Source organism: Rattus norvegicus, chromosome 9 (genome assembly GCF_021556685.1).
Source record: "Rattus norvegicus strain SHRSP/BbbUtx chromosome 9, alternate assembly SHRSP_T2T, whole genome shotgun sequence".
NCBI classification, from domain to species: domain Eukaryota; kingdom Metazoa; phylum Chordata; class Mammalia; order Rodentia; family Muridae; genus Rattus; species Rattus norvegicus.
In genome coordinates, this window is record NC_141542.1 from 113,340,933 (window position 1) to 113,362,217 (window position 21,285).

Below are 21,285 nucleotides of genomic sequence, written 5' to 3' on the forward strand. Positions count from 1 at the left end.
CAAAGCCTCAAGACAGACTAAGAACTTTGGTGTCCTTATGCTCTTTCGTGTCCCAAGAATTGGGGTCCTCTTTTCCCTTATCGATAAAGTCATCTTACTATTTGCATTCTTGCTGAATCTTTTCTTTTCATCAAGGCCAAAAAATGTATTTTATGTTCACAGAGTTTAGTGTAAAGAACACACTCACCTGTTGAAAATGTTTTTATTAAAAATCCTGGGTAGGTGTTAGCTTTTTTGTTAACTTACACAAAAAGCTGTGTGTAGAGAGATAAAGTTATTTTCATGGACAGGGCCCTTTTACAGAACTGAAGAAGAATGTTTATGAGTCTTATATCGGCACTCTCTCAAGGGTCCAGGTTCCTATTATACAAGCTCTGTACTTCGCTTCTTCTGCCAGCCTTTGATGCCTGCTTTTGAGGGCTTAACTGCATGTTGACACACTCTTCAGAAAGTCGGGGGGAAAGTAGGGGAACTTAGATTGCTGCTTTGATGTTTCTGGGGATCTCTGTTGAGGCATTTGAGAAGGGAACATGAAACTGTGATCCAATAGCTTTCAAGGTTATCTTAATAGCTACCTATTATCAGGGCAGATAACACGTTTTATGGTAACCGTTCATTCATGAGCTGGTGAATGACCTGGATTAACACAAATGAACTCTCGAGTGTTCTCTGAAGATTGTGTTCTTTAGAATACAGAGTAGGAATAATGGAGTCAGAAGCAGGAATCATTTGTCAGTCAATAATAGAGTTGTCAATGTTGCCTTTTTGTCAAGTTAGAAAACAATGACAGAAAATTGCAACCTTGATAGGAACACTGAAGCTAAGACAAATGATATTGCTGTCTTACACAGTTCTAGGTATAATGGATATTCAATAAATAGCTTATCCTAGAAACTGCTATTGATCATCCAGATGTTATTCAGATGGATGGATGATAGGTAGGTAGGAAGGCAGATAGATAGATAGATAGATAGATAGATAGATAGATAGATAGATAGATAGATAGACAGACAGACAGAAGGACAGACGGACAGATGGACAGATGGACGGATAAGTGGACCGATGGATGGATGGACCGATATAAGAGAGAGTAATACATTGAAGGATTGGCTTTTTTCATTCCTGCTATTTATTTCTGTTTTAAAACTATACGTTAAAACAATGCCTTTGGGCTGCAGAGATGGCTCAGTGGTTGAGAGCACTGACTGCTCTTCCAGAGGTCCTGAGTTCAAATCCCAGCACCCATATGGCAACTCACAGCTGCCTATAATGCCAAGATCTGACACCATCACACAGACATACATACAGATGAAACACCAATGCATGTAAAATCAGTAAATTGTTAAAGAATACCTTCACTGTTGGCATAGCTTTCAAAGAAATTAATTTATAGTTAAGAATCTCATCAAAGAGGCAGTGTCTTTCAGTTGGCTTTTTGATAACTTAGGAACTGTCTGCTTTCACGGCTGTTTTAACGGCGGGAAAGGAAGCGGAAGGTCTGAGGACAAGTCCAGCCGTTTGATCTCATGCGGCTGCCGTGCATGTGCATGTGGCCTGTTCTCTGCTCGATTCTGGTTTCGCTCAGTGTCTTTGCATGCGTTTTTGTGCCGGTTCTGAACCCCTGCTTCTGTTTTCCTGCTGAACCCACGTGTGGATTTCTCTTTTAGATTTCCATGTGGAAGAAGAACTGGACTGGCCTGGAGTGTACTTGTTACCAGGCCAGGTTTCTGGGGTGGCCCTGGATTCTAAGAATAACCTAGTGATTTTCCACAGAGGTGACCATGTTTGGGATGGAAAGTAAGTAATTTTTTTTTCTCCAGAATATATATGAAAATACTATGCATTCCTGTCCATTAAATTAAGAATACTTTGGGGTAAATTCTCATTTCGGTCTTTCACTTTTGTTCTCCCAAAAACTGTGAAGAAGTGTGGGTATATCTGTCTGGAAACACGAAAGTTCAATGGCTCTCCCTATGCGACGTCACTAGCTAGTGATACGTAGTAGCTGGATTCATGACTAGTGTTGTGCAGGGCAATGCTCCAGCCCCATTATAGCATCTCTGATTATTTCTCCCCTTACCTCTGTCTCTACAATTTCGAGAATGACCGTGAGATGTTTGCCTTACGTGGCCATTTCATTCTACCTATTTCCGAGCGTGAGTTTTATACAGACAGCATATGATATTTCAACATACAACTACAGTAAAGAGCAGAGGAGAAATTCGTGCATGTTGCATCTTGTCCTTTACATCTGAGTAGAGAGTTGGCCACTTAGTCGCCAGGTGATACTGCCCCCCAGTGTGTTTCTAGCACACCGGGTTGTATTTTTTTTAAGTGTGTCCCCAAAACTCAGTACATTGTTTTGATTCTACTACTAAGAGGTGGATTTCCACCGGCTAGTTCCTTAATCGCAAATTTACACACGGAAGTAAAATTTTAAGTATGTTTTCAACAAATCTTAATGCATATTTGTCTTTCCCATGTATAAGTGTAGAAGCTCATTGGGGAAACTGGGGATCTGCCCCTCCTTTTATGAGATTCTGTTTCAAATTGCGACAACTCACCCTGTCAAGCATACGTAGATGAGCTCTTTTTATGCAGTTGAATATGAAATTTAGTCCACATTTCAAAACAGATGAAGACTTTTACTGCTGTTTAACTGTCCTTTCTAGTTGTCGCACAAATTGACTATCACGAAGCTATTTCTTGGAAGCCCAAAGCCAACAATGGTCTCAGTGTGCCCGTCATGCGCTCCAGTACATTGGCGTGGTGGTTATCGGGCATCTAATGGTATTTTAACAAGTGCGCTTAAAAGCAGGCTATCACTACTCATTGTGCCACAGCCTGAATTTTAATGAATATTGCTACATTTTCCGCATGGATTTCTTACCACATTATGCCGGACAAGAAAATTACAGCATCATTTTCTCCCATGGAGACAGTCTCATCTGGCAAAAGCTAAAATTGGACAGAGTCCAGGTTTCCATTTTCATATCATATTCATCCCAAGCTGGAGTAGCTCAGTCGCAGAGAAGGGTCACCAGATGCCAAGCTCGGAGAAGGAGCCAACCCAGGCCTAGGAAAGAAGAGAGTGTTCTCCATCGGGAACATTCTTTTCCAGCTTGTGTGACAGTCCTCTCGGTAAAGTGGCGTTTTCCACCTCCCTGGCATTCGTTTCGGTACCCAGAATCATGTGGGAGTGCATTCACCTCCAAGCACCATTTCCGTGTGTTTGCCGTGGGAAATGGCATCAGTAAATGAATGAATGCTGTCGAAAAGTTAGAAGAAAGTGATGGCTTGACTCACTATGTTTTGCCTTTCTCCGAAGCTTTATTTCTTACATATAAGAATGTTTGCGAACTGGAGAGGTGGCTCAGCGGTTAAGGGCACTGACTGCTCTTCCAGAGGTCCTGAGTTCAAATCCCAGCACCCACATGGTGGCTCACAACCATCTGTAATGGGGTCTGATGCCCTCTTCTGGCGTGTCTGAAGACAGCTACAGTGTACTCACATAGAATAAACAGATAAATCTTTTTTTAAAAGAAAGAATATTTGCAGTTTCTCTTTCCCTCCGTGGCATTCTCTGCTGGCCACAGCTAGCTTTCCCATTCATAATTTCGAAGACTTCTTCAGGACCCCTCAGATGTCAGCTTCCAGGCCCTTTCTTCTTTATTATTCATGAAGAAGATAAGAAGCAACAGATTGCTCTGTATTGGGTTTTTTTGTTCTTGGTTTGGATTTATTCAAAGAAGGACCTTAGCTTCTGTCGTTTGCATGGCCATGCACGGCCACCCTCCCTGTGTGTATTAACTGGTATAAATTAGAAATTAGTTTTTCTTCATTGCGCTAAGGGGCTATATGCGTTCCAGAATGTATGCGCACTGATGAGATGCTAGGACTTAAAGGTGGCTTGAGCTTGCCTTCTTGCCGCTGCACCGTTCACCAACTAGAACAACGTCTTTACCTGATCTCAGTCAAGAAGCCATGGGCCAAATCTTACGTTCATTTTCCTTCAAATCTTCCCTGTCCAGTTTCTCAGCACAACAAAAGGCTAAGCTCCACAAGGCAAACCAAACCTAAGGTGTTTTGTCTCGTGGTTCCTGGGAAGTGAACCCAGAGCTCTCAGCCTCTAACGCTCAGCACCCAGTGCTCCTTTGAGCTATTGCAACAGCTATTGCCACTGTCCTGTCCTGACTAGCTGCACCCTGATAGCCCCCTCGACCCTCGCCCTTCCACTCAAGCTGTTCTAAACCACTATGCCAACCGAAATGAAATTAATAAAAACCCTAAGCCAGATAACATCCGGAAATATGACCTTCCTTTCTTGCTTTGAGCCCAGCCTCAACGTGGCTACTTTTAAGATGCCTCTTAGAGCAGAAATAGGAAGCGCCTGTTGCCAGCAGGGAATAATGTCTGCCCTAACACTGGGGCAGCTAGCCCCCTTTAGTCTTTCAATGCCTCCCAGCGGGAGCGAGGTAACACTTACCTCAGGAAGGCTGCTCCCCATCCTGTTCCTCAGAAGGCACTGCCAAGGTCAAAGGCTCCTTTCTGAGCCTGTCCTTCCTTCATCGCAACTGTGGTTGGGTAGCATCCGGGATAACTCAACAGAAACCCTTGGCTAAACTGGACATCTCGGCCCTGATTTTCTGGGATTTAAAGTTGTGTCCCTGTCATTTATGGTTTCCCCACGTGGAGTTGGAAGGCGTTTTGGAAATTTTTCTCTTATGCTACTGAAAGGAAAGAAAACAACAAAACCTGTGAAGGGGAAAGAAATGATCAATTTGTGTACGTGAGAACGTCAAGGACATGGTAGCCCAAGCTGTATCGACACGATCCGTATTAGCATTTTATTATAATACCAACCTCTAGAGAAGGTAGTTTACATTCCGATAGTCCGACCGAACATCGTAAGGTGAGTTTTGTGGCATATGGTATGCCTTCTTTATCCCTCCTTGCAAATACTGGATTTTAAGGTCCAGAACGGTGGATCAGCGAAAGAAAAGCCAAGGCCTCCCTAATACAAAGTAAGATACCATTCACTGAGCAACATCAGAGCAAATAACACCGAAGGGCTTGATGTTAGCTGCCAGTGCATGTTTTCTGTGGATTCTCTAGAGATGTACCATGTTGAACTCTTTCCAGTGTTAAGGAAACCCCTGTGTATGCGCATGCTGTCCAACTCTGAGGCCTTTCCAGAGAGCACAGAGTTCTTCCTTTGCCAAACCCAGATCTGAGTCTTCCCTTATCAGAGTAATTCACAATGGGCTTTTCTCCTGGTTTTCTGTGTCTTTACTTTCATTTTGGAAACAGAATGTTCCCTAGGTCCTCAACCTATTTTCGTGATGGTGTGATAATTTTAATCTGAGAGCAGTCTGGCTTCCTGTACCTTCAATGTGGCTGCATTACCTCGTGTATTAAATGCAACTAGTGATACAATTACCCTTTTTGCTGTGTTTTCTAGATGTCTAGTACCAAAGGATTAGCTTCACTGTGGAAGTATGCCTGTGTGTGTTTGTATGTATGCTGTGTGTGTCTATTGGTATCTGTGTGTTTGTACATGTCTACATGTGTTTGCACGCATGTATTTGTATGTGTATATGTGTCTATATATGTGTGGGGACATATGTGTGTATCTGTGTGTTCATGTGTGCATGTGCGTGTGTCTGTATGTGTGCATATGTGTGTGCATGTTTGTTAGTGCATTTGCTTGTGTGTGTGTGTGTGTGTGTGTGTGTGTGTGTGTGTGTGTGTGTGCCTGTGCTAGGGGAGAATATAACATTTTAGCTCTGGCACAAACAATGCGGTTCAAACTTATTGAACCATTCTAAATTTCCATGTATCTGAAAGAAAGCTGAGTTCTAGGAAAGGACGGCTTCCATGTTCTCTTCCTTCCTGACATACTGCAATCACACAGACTGCAAACACCCTCTTCATCCACACTCAGGCCGCTCTTTCTGCATCTTCAGTTCACCGTTCGCTCCCCTTCTACCCCTGCGCAGTGAGTTGGGGTCATGGAAAATCCAGTCCAATGAGGTCAGTCTCAAAGAAGGGCAGCCATGTTTATAGAGACAGGTGACCGTGACTTTGTCTTGGTGCCTGCTTCATAACTTCGAGATAACACATCAAGAGATCTGCCCTGGTGTATCAGCCGTGCCTTGTGTTAAACAGAGTGAGAATTTTAATAATTGCCTAACATTGCTTAGTAACTGTGCATTTGGTTACGTCACCCGTGGCCAGTGGTAGTCTTGACTGAACAGTCTAGAGCCCTGGACTCTTGATGTCTGATTCGTATTCCCTTAACTGTTTATTGGGGCCCCCAGCTCTAGGCCAGTCTGCATACCAAATGGCTACACTGCTTCCTTTGTCTTCCTCTTTTCCTCGTCACAGAGGCTTTCCAAACCAAGTATGCACTCAGAGTGCATTCAACATAATATTTTAAACACACCCCCATTTTAGGGGACCTTATAAGCTGCTCCCCTAACATTGAAGGCACGTTTTTATTTATTTGCTCAATAGAAAACCTACGGTTCTTTTCCCAGTTTCTTAATTTATATAATTACAACAACGCACTGCTTCTTTCTTCACGGTATTACTTATTTCGCATTCCCTTAATTTTGACTGATGGCGCCTGCATTTATTTTCTACTTCTTCTGGCTCTCCGTCTGTGTGTGACTATGGAAGAGCATTTCTTCTCAGGCTGATCTAAACTGTTTGATTAGCTGCTAATGTGCAACACCACTAATGGGGAATTCACACCGTTAGAATAAAGAACTGAATTCCAGCCCACAGGCCACGGCTCGGTCTTTGCAACTGAGTGCTTTCTCAGAGAGGCACACAGCATCCATCAGCGCTCCGGGCACTGTGTGAAATGTGCAGGGTATTATTATGCCCCGTGAAAAGTTAAATGTGGTTGAAATAAAGACTTCTCTGCAGTACAGAAGGGGGGGGGCGGCTTTAAAACACTAAATAATCAGTTTGCTATAGCAACGATACAGCCAGCTCTATAATCTGACGTCCATTTGTGAACTGTTCCACGATTACCTTTCTTTGAATTACAAAAGAGTTTATAAACTATTTTGTTTGGCTGGGTGTGTGTGTGTGTGTGTGTGTGTGTGTGTGTGTGTGTGTTCATGTGTGCGTGTGCAGTTTTCTGTTTCAGAAACAGAGTCTGAGCCTTTATTGTTTGACTTGTGTAACGCCTGAGAGCAGCCGTTGGTTTCATGACATCCCAAGTGAAGGGATTAGGAAAGAAAACCAATCATTTGAGTAACCGAACGTCTCTTGGCGCTGCCAGTTTAAATGTACAGACATCTGCTGACAGATCTTACATGGAAGGGTCAGGTCCATTGAACTGTGGTTAATTCCTTTGAAGCTACATTTTTTTCCCCTAAGAATTTTATACTTTCTTTATTTGTCCTTCCCATAACTAAAGGCAAATAGCTATAATTAAATGGTGTTAACGTAAGTGGCTTCTCTAATATTTGAATTTTGTTTTCTTTCCTTTGGATTCCCTTTTCCTTTGTGGATGGGCACATAAAGAGATTCCCTCATTAGTAGAGTCAAGGACATACCTACTCACTGAGAGAGACTTCATGGATACAGCATAGGTGCAGCAATAATCTGTAAAAATAAATGTAATTCTGTGGAAAAGTAGCTAGTCTAGTGTGTAAGATGTTGTTTTTAAACACAAATGACATAAATACATGTGGGCACAGAAAATAAGACAAAACCTCCAATAGTCATCTGCTATACTGTCATAAGGTATTGGGAAATACATATTGAGAAGCTGAGGAAGCTGAGGGCTTCAATCATTCCAAATTCTGCTTATGAAGATAGGGTTTATTTGCTTTGTATTATTAACTCTTCTTAATATTCTTTTTCACTTTGCCATTTTATAGTTTTCCACCATTATGAAATAGAAGGGAGTGATCTCTGAATTTACGTGATGTTCCTAGACTATCCACGTAGATGCCACCACACAGGTTGTGTCTGTTTGGGGACACAAGTTTCTTGTCAGATGTTTGTGTGCACTGTGAGCAGGGCAGGAAAGTCCATTTCACTAAGGTCTTTCTTCACCAAGCTGTCAGTCGGCCACACCCTCCTCTTTTGAGCCGACTGGCACAGGACTCTGAGTCTGAATTATCTATCTCTGTTCATGGACAAAGCTTTACTTCTCAGAAGCCAAGCCCAGTGTTTCGGGTCTGGGAAAAGGAGAACGATAGTTATGTTTTTAAATTTGGGGATGGAAAATAAGGATGGCCTTCCCAATGTGGAAGAATCCATTATTTCTTTCTACCAATTCTGTTCAATGAGTTTTGGTTCTGTTACTTGTTTTCAAAAATATTACATAATCAGAGACCGGTGGTAAACATTTAAGTGAACAGCCAGACAGAAAGACAGATTTACTACAAGCCTTTATAAGAGGAACCAGCTGCAAGGAAATACACTGTGCTCCTCGTCCTTATTCTTTTGCAGAGGGGAGGGAGACACAGAATTAGGTGTGCTGAGGTCTGATTTGCTGCTGCTCTGTGAAGGGGCACAATGGCCAATTGGAGTGGCCATTACGAGCTACTAATGATGCTAATGCTACTCACTCCATGCGAAGCAGACAGCACTTGGTAAGAATCGTGAGGACGTAGGAGCTCTCCATATTCCCCAATGCCAGTCAGTCAGAAGAGGAATGGACCCATATAGTCCACACCCATGCAACAAAGCCTGAAGTGTCAATAACACTTTTAAGGGATATAAAAGGGACAGGGAAGTCAAACCATGAGTAGTGAATCTGTCAATGTCAGGGCATTCTGTGTAGCTTTCCAAAATGCCATTACAGAAGAAAGGGGAGTAGAGTATGCACAGAAGCTCTATGCCATCTCTTATAGCTGTGTGAATGTAAGTTCTGCCCAATTAAAAACCTCCCTTAGAAAGGCAGTAAATCATCAGCTTATGCCGTCAGGCTGGATGCACGTGAGCAGACCAGTGAACCAGGAGAGTGTGGCATGAGTGGACAATGGAATCTTACTCACCCTTGAAAGACAAAATTAAGTCACTTGTAAGAAATGAGTATTGACCAAAGCAAGTAAAACTCAGAAAACCAAATACAGTGTGTTACATCTCTCATGCAAGGTAACAGTTTAAGTATCGTATGTTATGAAACTAGAGTTGTGTCTATTTGGGACAAGGGAACAATCACATGAAGGTGAATAGAAACAAAATCAAAATGCATAACAGACATTTGAGAAAATGTCATGACGAAATGTCCGCCATTTTGTATGATGAATATACACTAATTTCTAAAACAACAAAAACCTAGTAAAATAAAATATATTTCCTTATACGAAAGAGACATTTTAACTGCTACGGTGTATGTTTTGTAAACATAGGTTTCTCTTTTGGATGCTCCTGGGTGTTTTTAACTACACGTGATAGCTTATGCCAACGGTTTTACTTAAGTTTTAGGCTGACAAAGTCAAATCAATATTTTGTGTTCAATTGAATACATCATTAATAAGAACTACTTCAGGGACGTACTGCTATCTTTCAGGAAAAATATACCCCAAAGACCTTGCTAGTCAAGAAGCTCAGATAATTATGTGATGAATATTTTTAATGGCAAGAGGGTATGATTTAAAACTTTCTGTGCTCCTACTGGGACCTCTACTGGTTCCTAAATAAACAAACAAGCAAACAAACTAGCCAACTAATAAATGGATGGACGATGGGTTCGAGCAGTCTGTCACCTTCCCAAGGTGATACTATGTCTTGACAGGTATTTGGTGTTAGTCTTCTTTTGACTACTCGGTTGAACGAAGAGAAAGCACACATCTACAGTTGATAAAGTCATACATCTGTGTGTGCTGACTCAATGCTTTGGCTTTGACCACGGTAGAATGATTTCTTGGTATTTGGTTCATTTACACCTTTGCCACGTAAGCTTGGGGGGAGGGGCAGTCCGCCTCCATCACATGCAGCGTAAACATACAGTAGCCTCCTTGTTTGAGCTTTTGGATGCTTGCAGTTAACTCAGTCCAAAAAATAATAAATAGGGAAAAGTCTAGAAAGGAATAATTTTATGTTTTATATGTATACTACAATAGAATCTCCTTTCACCTTACCCAAGACTTGAGTCATCTCTTTGACTATCATCTGCCCACTGGATCCATTGCCCACCCATTATTCACTTAGCAGCCAACTCCTAACCAAGCCCACAGTACCACTATGCCTTGCTCAACTGATTCTTATTGTACTTAAAACGGCCCCAAATCCCAGAAGCCAGGATCTTCTTAATTCTAAGATCCCAATACAGTATCTGATATAACTGGCCTTCTAAGGAAAAGCATTACTATTTAAATACATATATGTCTATTATATTTTATACTATATATTGTTATATTTATATTATATTGTATTTTATAATCCAGAAGATGCTAAGTTTTTAGAAAGCAGTAGTTACTATGTTCATTTGAAACAAGTCACTCTGTCGTCATCCATTTTGCACTAACGAAAAGCTGCTAGGAAGAGAAACTTTATGTCTCTAAGTGTATTTTTTTCAATAATAAATTCTGCTTCGTTTTATTGAAATATTTTGAATGTTCTAGTTGTATTCTTTTGTGTTCCCATGTTTAACCTTTGGCTATCACAGTGATCTTTCTGGTCCCTCCTGTCCCAATAGAATTATTACAGAGAGGTTAAAGTAAGTTAGCCTCCTATAACTTTAAAGGAAAGATTTATTTATAAACTGTGGGAAGCTTTTTAAAGAAGTGTATTGCCATGGCCGCTCTGGATCATGGCTTTCTCAAAGTGAATCTGAGACTGCATGGCCCACCAAAGCCAATGCCACAGCTCACTGCCCATCCATGGTGGTTGATAATTCATCTCCGGAGACCATGAAGTCAAGTGCCTTCCAGCCCCTCTGAGTTTGTATTGAGATTCTCAAGTCAGTGGTCTGCATGGCTCAAGTGCCCCAGAATCGTGGGTTGTTAATTTTTCCATTTTTATGTTTTTGTTTAGCTCTTTTGACAGCAAGTTTGTTTACCAGCAAAGAGGTCTTGGGCCAATTGAAGAAGACACCATCCTGGTCATTGACCCAAATAATGCTGAAATCCTCCAGTCCAGTGGCAAGAACCTGTGAGTAAAATGGCTTCCATGCCGGCGCACCCATGCTGGGTATAAAGTACATCATTAGGTCATGAAGGAGTCCCAAAGATACCCTTAACAGGAGACATATTGGACCACTCTTCTTGGACTTTCTTAAACAAACAGTTCTGAAAACATCCCTGAATGTTAGAATCATCGGTGAAACTCAAAGAAAAAAATCGATCCATACAGAAAACTGGCCATTTGTGTGGTTTCTTTGTAAATTGCTAAGGAACAATTTCAAATATTCTTACTACACAAAGTATTTGATGTCACAGATTGTTAATTGGCTGGATTAATTAACACCACGGGTTAGATGCATGTCCTTATCTTTACATTGTGTCATATATCATACATATAAATAATGGTGTTTCCATTTATAATTTTTAAAATTCTATCCTGACTTGGCCAGAGCTGTAGGTAATGCTATTAGGACTTTACAGGATTGAGACAACTATGATATATACGATGAAGTAAGCTCTCGGTCAGCTAGACTGATAGCTTTTGCTTTACCATTAAAATTGTATACTCAACTCACCAAGTAATCACTGGTAAGAACAAAAGACTTCTCTTCCCATCAAAAAGTGAAGACTGAACAGATACTATTTTCTGCTTTCCCTTGGTTTGCACATGTAATTTGGATCTGAAAGCCATTCATTATTTGGTCCGATTCCTAGATGGCATTTGGCAGGCAAAACCAGTTGGCTGATATTCATGGTCATTGAAAGAAAGGGACACCTGCTCCCAGAGTTACCCTGACCCATTATAACCTGGCAGCTTCCAGGACTCTGGCCGGCCCCATCTGCTTAAGCCCGGGGAAGGCCAGTTTCTTTGAAAGGCGGATAGCCTCTGCTTTCGATGCAACTACTACTGGAGATTGCTATGATGAAGCTAAGAGGTGTTTTTAAATAATATTTTCAGAGAAGTCGAGGGGCAAATTGTAATGCCATCTCTACAGTGTGTTTGAGCCTGTGTCTTTAGAGTTGTGTGCATTAATCAGAGGCAGCCCCGTCCCAGAACAGAATCAACTTGGAAGGAGCTGGGACAACTGCTGCTAAGTCAACTTGGCCAACTGTGAGCTGTCGATGCTGCGAGCAAATCAAAGCCTTGCTTGCAGTGGCCAAAAACGAGAATCTAGTTCAGTTAATTAGTCTAGATCAAAGTGTTATTCACTTGGCTCATGAAAAAAAAAATTCTTTGTGCCAATGCCCTACTGAGGCTAGAAACAGAGAAAGCTTGGGTTCTCAGATGGTGTTTGAACAAGGCCACCTGAGTGTATGTCCCATGTGTTAACTAACTCTGTTTTTCAATCCCACGGGTCTGTCTGTATCAGTTAGATATGCTAAATAGATTGACCTTTTTTAATGATTGTCCGACTTACCTATTTGCTGTGCCTAGAGGGTCATGGCCCATCTGAAAGTTATTTTGTTTCCTGTTCATTATCTTCCATAGCCAGTCTTAAAGCTTTTAGGTCACATGCGGAAGATTGTTATAAAGCTGGAGAGATAGCTCAGTCGGTAAAGTCTTTACCATAGCAACCAGAGTTTGGATCCCTAAAATCCACATAAAAGGTGGACACAGTGCATATTGGTAACCCCAGTACTGGGGCCAAAGTGGGGCAGGGAAACTGAGTCAGGAGGTCCCCTGGGACTTTCTAACTAGCACATCTAGCCAGTTGAAGTCCATGTTCAATAAGAGGACCTAACTTAAAAAAAAGTAAGTTGGAAATGGATCAGGATAGACACCTGATATCCCCCTCTGACTACACACACACGTGTGTGCACATCACAAACAAACAGAAAAGCCCGTATTGCTATGTTTGCTGTAATCTATTTTAATTATTCAAACTAGAGAAATCTAGTTTGTTTCTCAAGGCAGTTTGTTCTGTGTATATTCTGAGACATTAATGTTCATTATGCAAAATCTTGCATCGAACTCCGTGTTATCTGTGCTGCTTAATAGGGTGCACTTTATAGTAAACACTGATGGTTTGATGTGAGCATCATTTGTCAGGCGAACTATGAGTGACCAATGTCTGCTTAGGTTTTGTCACAGGAGGTCCCTGCCTGCGCTAACAATTCGCTTCACAATTCATTTCGGTCTTTTTTTTTTTTCAATACCGCTGCAAATAGTGTTCCTCTTTTATAAAAGGATATTGCTGTATGGTTCAATTACAACTAAATTCCTCTCTTCTATGCCTGGAGAACTGTAACTGTGACAATGTCTGTCCGTCTGTCTGTCTTGCAGGTTTTATTTACCACACGGCTTGAGCATAGATACAGATGGAAATTATTGGGTCACAGATGTGGCTCTCCACCAGGTGAGCTTCCTGCTTGGCAGTGTTCACTGAGAAGCTGAGACCTTTCAAGTTTCAAAATGTTCCGGAGTTCACTAAAGCTTTTTCTATGGCAAAAAAAAAATTTTTTTTAGTAACAACAACAACAAAAAAAGGGACAGTCATGTCTTCGTAAATTCTGTGTGCAATTATGGGGCAACATAGACTCGGTCGGTGGCTTGTAAGCAACCAATACATTTCTCACAGATCTAAATTCTGGGCGCCTGAGACCAGGGTACCAAATGACAGAGTCCTGCTGTGGGTTTCAGACAGGCATCTTTCAATGTGTCCTTTCCTGAGGAGGGAGAAGAGAGCAAGCTCCTGGGCCTCCTCTTGCACAGACAGCAACCTTTCTCATGAGCTTTCACCGTGATGTCCTCCTTCCTTCCAGCTCCCCCCGCAGGAGAAATTGGGATTGTGACAAAAGAATTTAGAAGACATCCATGTTCAGCTGTGTCAATCCTTACTAAAGCATTTTTATTTTTTGAGCTGTGGTAGGAAGGAAAGGTCAACATGGTGTTAGGTCTCTCCTCTCCCTGTCCTCACAAGATGCTCACAGCCCCACGTGGGGCTTCCCTGTAGAACTTCAGAGTCCTTCCACTTCCTCTTCCCTCTCCACTCGGCCCATTTCCCTTGTCATTCAGTCTTATTTTTTTTTCCTCCCTTTTTTGTTGTTGCTTACATTTTGCGATTTCTTTCCTAAGCCAACTGAATTTTCTAAACATTGAAGGAAAGTCTGTATTGAATAGGCTTTCACACTTGATCACACGTTTGTCCTTTCCAAAAGATACTGTATTTCAACCACAGAGCTGTGTTATGGCCTCACACTCACACAGGATGAGCTTGTTAAATGCAATGATGGTGATGATAAGCTAGGAAAAATAGGAAAGAAGAAACCCGAGCTCCCGAGCTCCAAGGTCATAGACGTGAGTCACTGACATGTTCCCTTGAGGAATTTCAAACTCATTCTGGGGATACCTTTGCCTCGTGTGCTGTGTGATGGGTGTCAGATTGGCCAAAAAAAGACAAAATGGAGGTGTAGATAAAGACAGATTCCTATTTGGATAAGAAGAGTACGTCTTGTCACACTCTCATTGCTTGTTCAAATGACCTTTGTCATGTGTGTGTCAACGATAATTATAAAAAGTAGATAACACTTCTGCTGTTTTTGCTTTTGTTATTTTGGTTTTTTTTAAGGTGTTCAAATTGGACCCGCATAGCAAAGAAGGCCCTCTCTTAATTCTGGGAAGGAGCATGCAACCTGGGAGTGACCAAAATCATTTCTGCCAGCCCACCGATGTGGCTGTGGAGCCCAGTACTGGAGCTGTCTTCGTGTCAGACGGTTACTGTAACAGTCGGATTGTGCAGTTTTCACCAAGCGGAAAGTTCGTCACCCAGTGGGGAGAAGGTACCATTTCCCCTTTTGCTCTCCAGTCAGAATTCTGTGTCAGTAGGACCCAAGGATAGACATGGGTTTGGTTGTCTCCATATAAAATCTGTACGAATGGATTATTTTCATGAACTTGGAAACGTATAAAGCTGTTGTACTGGATTTTGAGGACTTTGAATGAACAGTGTGACTGAGGCTTTTCTTTGTCCTGTAGAGTCCTCTGGAAGCAGTCCTAGGCCAGGCCAGTTCAGTGTTCCTCACAGTTTGGCCCTTGTGCCTCATTTGGACCAGTTGTGTGTGGCAGACAGGGAAAATGGCCGAATCCAATGCTTCAAAACTGACACCAAAGAATTTGTGAGAGAGATTAAGCACGCATCATTTGGAAGGAATGTCTTTGCCATTTCATATATACCAGGTATTTAACTGTTATTGTGCGCTCTGTTGTGTCCTGTCTGCCCTTAATAAGGATTTTATTCAACGTGCTTCTTTTTTGTTGTTGTTGGGTTTTTTTTTGTTTTTTTTGTTTTTTTGTAGTTTCTTTTTTTTTTTCTTTTTTTTTCTTTTTTCTTTTTTTATTAACTTGAGTATTTCTTATATACATTTCGAGTGTTATTCCCTTTCCCGGTTTCCGGGCAAACATCCCCCTCCCCCCTCCCCTTCCTTATGGGTGTTCCCCTCCCCATCCTCCCCCTCTTGCCGCCCTCCCCCCAACAATCTAGTTCACTGGGGGTTCAGTCTTAGCAGGACCCAGGGCTTCCCTTCCACTGGTGCTCTTACTAGGATATTCATTGCTACCTATGAGGTCAGAGTCCAGGGTCAGTCCATGTATAGTCTTTAGGTAGTGGCTTAGTCCCTGGAAGCTCTGGTTGCTTGGCATTTCAACGTGCTTCTTAAATAACTGTTTTATTAGTCAGTACAAGATGCTTTGTATATCAGATCTGAAATATCTTAAAATTATCACTTGCATTGTAAATTACTATTCCTTTCGCAGAAATAATGAATGCTTCAAGAAAAAAAAAAAAAGCTGTTTGTATTGGGTTTAAAACGTTTCCAAACACCAATTATTCTTTACTTAAGTCATCCGATCTAGTTATTAAATTATTATTACTGCCTTCACACTATCAAAGATGGTAAATATCTGATAGAATCATATTCAAAATACTTCTGATTCACATTTCTTGAGAAAGTACTGACTGTCTGAGTTCTTTGTTGCTGTGAAGAGACACCATGACTGTGACAACTCTTAGAAAGGGAAACATTGCACTGGGACTGGCTTATACTTTAGAAGTTTATTCTGTTATTGTCATGGTAGGAAGCATGGTGACATTCAGGCAGACACTGTGCTTGAGAGTTCTACATCTGGACCCACAGGCATCAAACAATGTGACACTGAGCCTGGCTTGAGCATTTAAAACCTTAAAGCCCACCCGCAGAGGCACACTCCCTCCAACAAGGCCACGCCCACTCCCACAAGGCCACGCCTCCTAATAATGCCACTCCCCATTTCATGTCATTCAAGCCACCACATCGGCCAACTTATTTAAAAACAGAGAAAAATGTAAAGTAACAGAGCTTGTATCTAAATGCCAATAAAATACCAATTTCTTTAACATTGTTACATAAATTGTAATGGTTTTAAAAGTTTTCAAATGAAATTTGGAAAAAAAATACAAACTCATAAAATAAGATATGCATAATTCACATTCTAAAATAAATTACCAGAATATTTATTTGTATTAAGCCACTTAATATTTTAAGTAAAAGCTTATACACATCTGGGGATACATTGTGAACTGTATCTAGCTTTGTGTTAGCAGACATTAACTATGCTCGTCCTTTAATAGCTACACCTCTCATGCCACTAAGGCATAAAATCAAGGGCCAGGTGACTGGATGAGGAACAAGTCGGCATTCCCTGAGAAACGCGTGAAAAATGAATAAATGAAAATCTTCATTCGTGTCAACAAAAGATACATCCTGTAGTTGGCTTTACTACACATTCAAAGAATTAACTTGTCAAGAAATTTCAGTTAATAAGGAATATCATTAAATAGATAAAATATTTTTTAAATATAGAAAAAATAAGAACCCAGGTTAAAACAGAATCTAAGTGAGAGCCAGTGTCTCCCCGGGTCCTGTGGCAATAGTGTGTGCTCGGAGACGAAATGTGTTGAATATTGGTTTGCATTACACGCACTCTTTAGGCTTTGCAATGCTCAGGCCCAAACACAGAACCCATGAATGCCGGGCAAGCGCTCTACCACTGATCTATATTCTTAGCCTCTTCTAAAGTGTATTCTTTAGTGGGTTCTTTGAAAACACACCAAACCCAGTCACTATTGCTGATGCCAAGACAGCATCAGGAGCCTGATATGAATGCCTCCTAACAGGCTCTACCAGAGCCTTACTGATACAGATGAGGATGCTTGCAGCTAACCATCGGACTGAGCACAGGGACCCCAATGGAGAAGTTAAAGGACTGAAGGTTCCTGTGCAACCCCATAGGAAGAATAATATCAACAAACCAGAGCCCCACCAACCAAAGAGGTCACATGGGGGACCCATGGCTCCAGCTGCATACGTAGCAAGGGATGGCATTGTCTGGCACCAATAAAAGGAGAAGCCCTTGGTCCTGTGAAGGCTGGACCCCTCAGTGTAGGGGAATGCTAGGGTGTTGAGGTGGGAATGGGTGGGTGGGAGGGGGAGCACCCTCAAAACAGCAGGGAGAGGGATATGGGAGAGTAACAGGGAAAAGGAATAACATTTGAAATATAAATACATAAACAATCCAGGAAAAAAGAAAACGCAGTGTGCAGAGTAAGATCTCACCATTTCTCCTATTTCACCACATACGAAGAAATGTAGTTTTACCACAAGGTATCATAAGGAGGTGCTTACTTTTTTCCCTGTGACAGTTTGTCTTTAGCAATCTGAAACACCTATCTCACGTTTACAAGCTGGAGTTGTCTAAAGTCAGATTACGTCGTCTATGCTGTAATTCCCCAAGCCTTCTTGGCACTCTCCTCTTACTCTTGCTGTAGCAAGGTAGACCTTACCTAGTTTTCAAAACATAAGCAGATGCTCTGAACTGATTGGCTTTGGTAACTGAAATTCTCCCCCATTTCTACCGAGGATGCTTATTATATCTAAGGCTAAATGCCAGGGTGCATGTACATCAGTAACCTTGTATCCTAATTTCTTATGGCTGCCTACCTGGAGCAAGTTCTCCAGCGTCTTGCTTTCCTATTTATACAAAGGTTGATTATCTAACCTGTTTGGCCCAGATCACTATATTGCCTATTTGTATGATGTGCTTTCTATTCCAAGGCCAATATTAATCCATATTTTAAAGAAAGACCACGCCTCTCGTCGCAGGTTTCCTCTTTGCCGTAAACGGGAAGCCTTACTTTGGAGACCAAGAGCCCGTGCAAGGATTTGTGATGAACTTTTCCAGTGGGGAAATTATAGACGTCTTCAAGCCAGTACGCAAGGTACCTACATGCACTGCCTTGTGGAGCTGTTATAGGAAGTTGAAAATGTGAATATCAGTATTCAATTTTTCAGAGGACCTGCGATAAGTTTCTAACCGTCCTGCCTTACCTAAAATAAATGTCCTTGTCTTTCCCTAGACTGTCCGTATTTCCAGATGAATGTTAACCTGTTCAGTTCTAACGTTATAGTAGAATCGGCATACAATGACAACCTTAAACATAGCAAGTCAATATAGACGCACCGACTGACAGATGGTAGACGGACAGACATTTTATTCAGGCGGTGAAGAGACCACATTGTAAACGTACTATTATAGTTTCTTTAGCACCAGCAGGTAGATATTGGTAGTCCAAAGACTGTGATAGATAATGAGAATCGAACACAGTGCTTTGTAGGACCTGTTCGAATTCTGAACACTTGTCTAGGTGAGTGGTTAAAGGCTTCCCTGTAATTGGCCGCTGTATATTTTAACAGTGCTTTTTATGCACGCAGTGACTACAGCTAAGTGTTCCGAGGGCTTTTTCTTCCTGCAGTACTGTACATGCAGAGTAATTGTCAATAGCAAGCCCAGTACTCACGCACAATGCAGGCATGCTCTAAGGGTCCATTATCGGTAGAAAAATCAGCCTGCTGAATTGCTTAGGCGAGGGCTATTTTTCCCAAATATGGAAAGGCTTATTGGGTCTACTTAGATCAAAATGGCAACTATCGCAAGCCACTGAACAAAGAACGGCTTCTTACCATAATTCTTAAGTTGCCTGTTAGGATACGAAGATTGCTAAGTGAGGAAAAAAGAGCTATAAAATGTCTCAGAATTTAGAAATCTGTCTGTAAGAAGGTGGAGAGTCTGGGACCTATCAAAGTTAACCGTAGGTTTCAGGTTTTATACTAGATCTTAAGGATATAAGGATGTACAAGACAGGACTCCTTTGTTAGGAACAAAACAAAGTAAATATGAACTTAAGGATTCCATCCCAGGGTCTCTTCTGGTGGGTCTCTGTTTATAGTTTGCAAGCATGAGTTTTTCAGAAGAAATTCCATGTGAAAAGCAGTGTGCAACCCAGCGAAATCATTGCATCTTTTAGAAGGAAAGTCATTCCGTTGAAGGTGCATATTTTACCCACAGAGTTTTGGCCTCTCTTGATCTTTAGAGCTGCTCTTCTGTGAGCTGACGTCCTCATACTTAGGGACGAAGAAGAGAAAGCTATTATTCTTCTTACAGGTTTACAATTTGTCTTAGCAGAGTGCTTGGCTTTCTTGTTCTTTCCCTGATAGTGTCCCATATCGGGTAGGCTATTGAGTTTTAATTGAAATGCACATCTGTACACCAAAACTGAGGGAGAAGCAAAATGCCTCCGCTCATAATCATATGAATAGGTCTGAATTAGAATTTCAGAGAGCATTGTCCCTAAACATTAGCAGTCACCAGGCTCGTGATGAATAAGGCCCAGTGTGGGCAGTCAGTACGTGGAACCTGAAGAGAGGCTCCTGCTGAGACAAAATGTGTTCTTCCTTTCAGAGAACAATTTATAGTATCACCCCACATACGCTGGAGAAGTAGCCTGGGTTGATTCGGTAAAATGAAACAGGTTTATGGACCTCTCAGAATTTCCACTTATTAATTTTAACCATCATAAAGATTCAAAATCTGGGTAAAGGAAATAATGTGGAATAAATAGTTACTGAAGTTGAAGGTCAAAGATCGAGTTTTACACCACCTCTTCTCCGTGCCCATCTGTTGCTGCTTCCCTCACATCGCGTGAATCTTTCTCTTCTACTATGGCAGTCTTAGGAAGTGTTCACATCTGAAAGTTTGTCCTCTTAACCTTAGGGTAAGGGAAATAAGGCAGTAAGACTAATAAAGGTGGTTTTATTCCTCCGTATGAACACTCAGGTAACCCAATACCATTCTCCTTTGTCACGTATTATTGGCATCTTTGTTAAAACTGAGGCGGCTGTGATCGTGTGAGCTTAAGCCCGGGTCTTTCATTCTATAGTGTTTCTTTTCAGTGCATGGCATGGATGCAGAGGCACGTGACTGTCCAAACTGCCCAGGAGAGATGAAGGTTAAATGATCAGCAGTATATACGCCCCACTTCTGAGGCTCAGGGAATACTGCCCAAAAGGGGACAGAGGGGACAGAGGGAACAGAGGGGACAGAGGGGACAGAGGGGACAGAGGGGACAGAGGGGACAGAGGGGACAGAGGGGACAGAGGGGACAGAGGGGACAGAGGGGACAGAGGGTAGGGAGTAAAATGGCTGTTCCAGTCATGAGCCCAGTGCAACTGTGCTTTGTACACAGAAGCTCCTGGAGAATCGGCCTGTCCTCAAGGGCACTGTCTGCTCCTGCAGAGGTCCTAAGTTCACTTCTCAGCATCCACATTGGTGGCTCACAACCACCTGTACCTCTACCTCCAAGGACGCAGTGCCCTTTCTTGGCCTCGGTGGACGCTGTGCTCACATGCGTGTACCTCCACCCAGACACAGACATATAAGAGCAATTCTAATATAATAAAAGCAGAATGGACCTGTTACAGCCAACCAGGGTGGAGCAGCTTCGTCGCCACTACTGGTTCCCTGCCTAGTGACTACCGATAAAGTATGGGAAACAGGGCATTACTCACGAGTGTGTGAGGACCCACGGCTACAAGGGTGGCCCTGGCTAAACTGATTGGGTCTCAAAACAAAACAGACAAATATGATAAATGCAGAAAGGGGACTTTAAGGGAGGAGAGAGGGTTGAAAGAGGTGGAAGGGACATGAGCGAGCTTGGGGAGCAAGACCCGTATGAAAATGTCTGAGGAGACATTTAATCATCAGTCTTCTAAAGACAGGAGAAACATGAAAGAAAAAGTAAACATGAACAGGCCACCACATACCGAACTAAACTGCCCTGAAAAAAATAAAACAACGTATGAGTTTTCCATTTTTAAA

General features: G+C 41.9%; 1 protein-coding gene across 10 annotated transcripts in view; it reads left to right on the forward strand.

Annotated features, from left to right (window-relative positions):
* The window catches only part of Pam (peptidylglycine alpha-amidating monooxygenase), a 150,159-nt gene that overhangs the window by 112,803 nt on the left and 16,071 nt on the right, over positions 1-21,285 (forward strand). For all 10 annotated transcript variants that reach the window (XM_087564780.1, XM_087564779.1, XM_087564781.1 and 7 more), the window contains 6 exon segments: positions 1,668-1,797; positions 11,008-11,124; positions 13,381-13,453; positions 14,666-14,876; positions 15,073-15,273; positions 18,234-18,349. In XM_087564780.1, coding sequence (XP_087420906.1) covers positions 1,668-1,797; positions 11,008-11,124; positions 13,381-13,453; positions 14,666-14,876; positions 15,073-15,273; positions 18,234-18,349 — 848 coding nt within the window.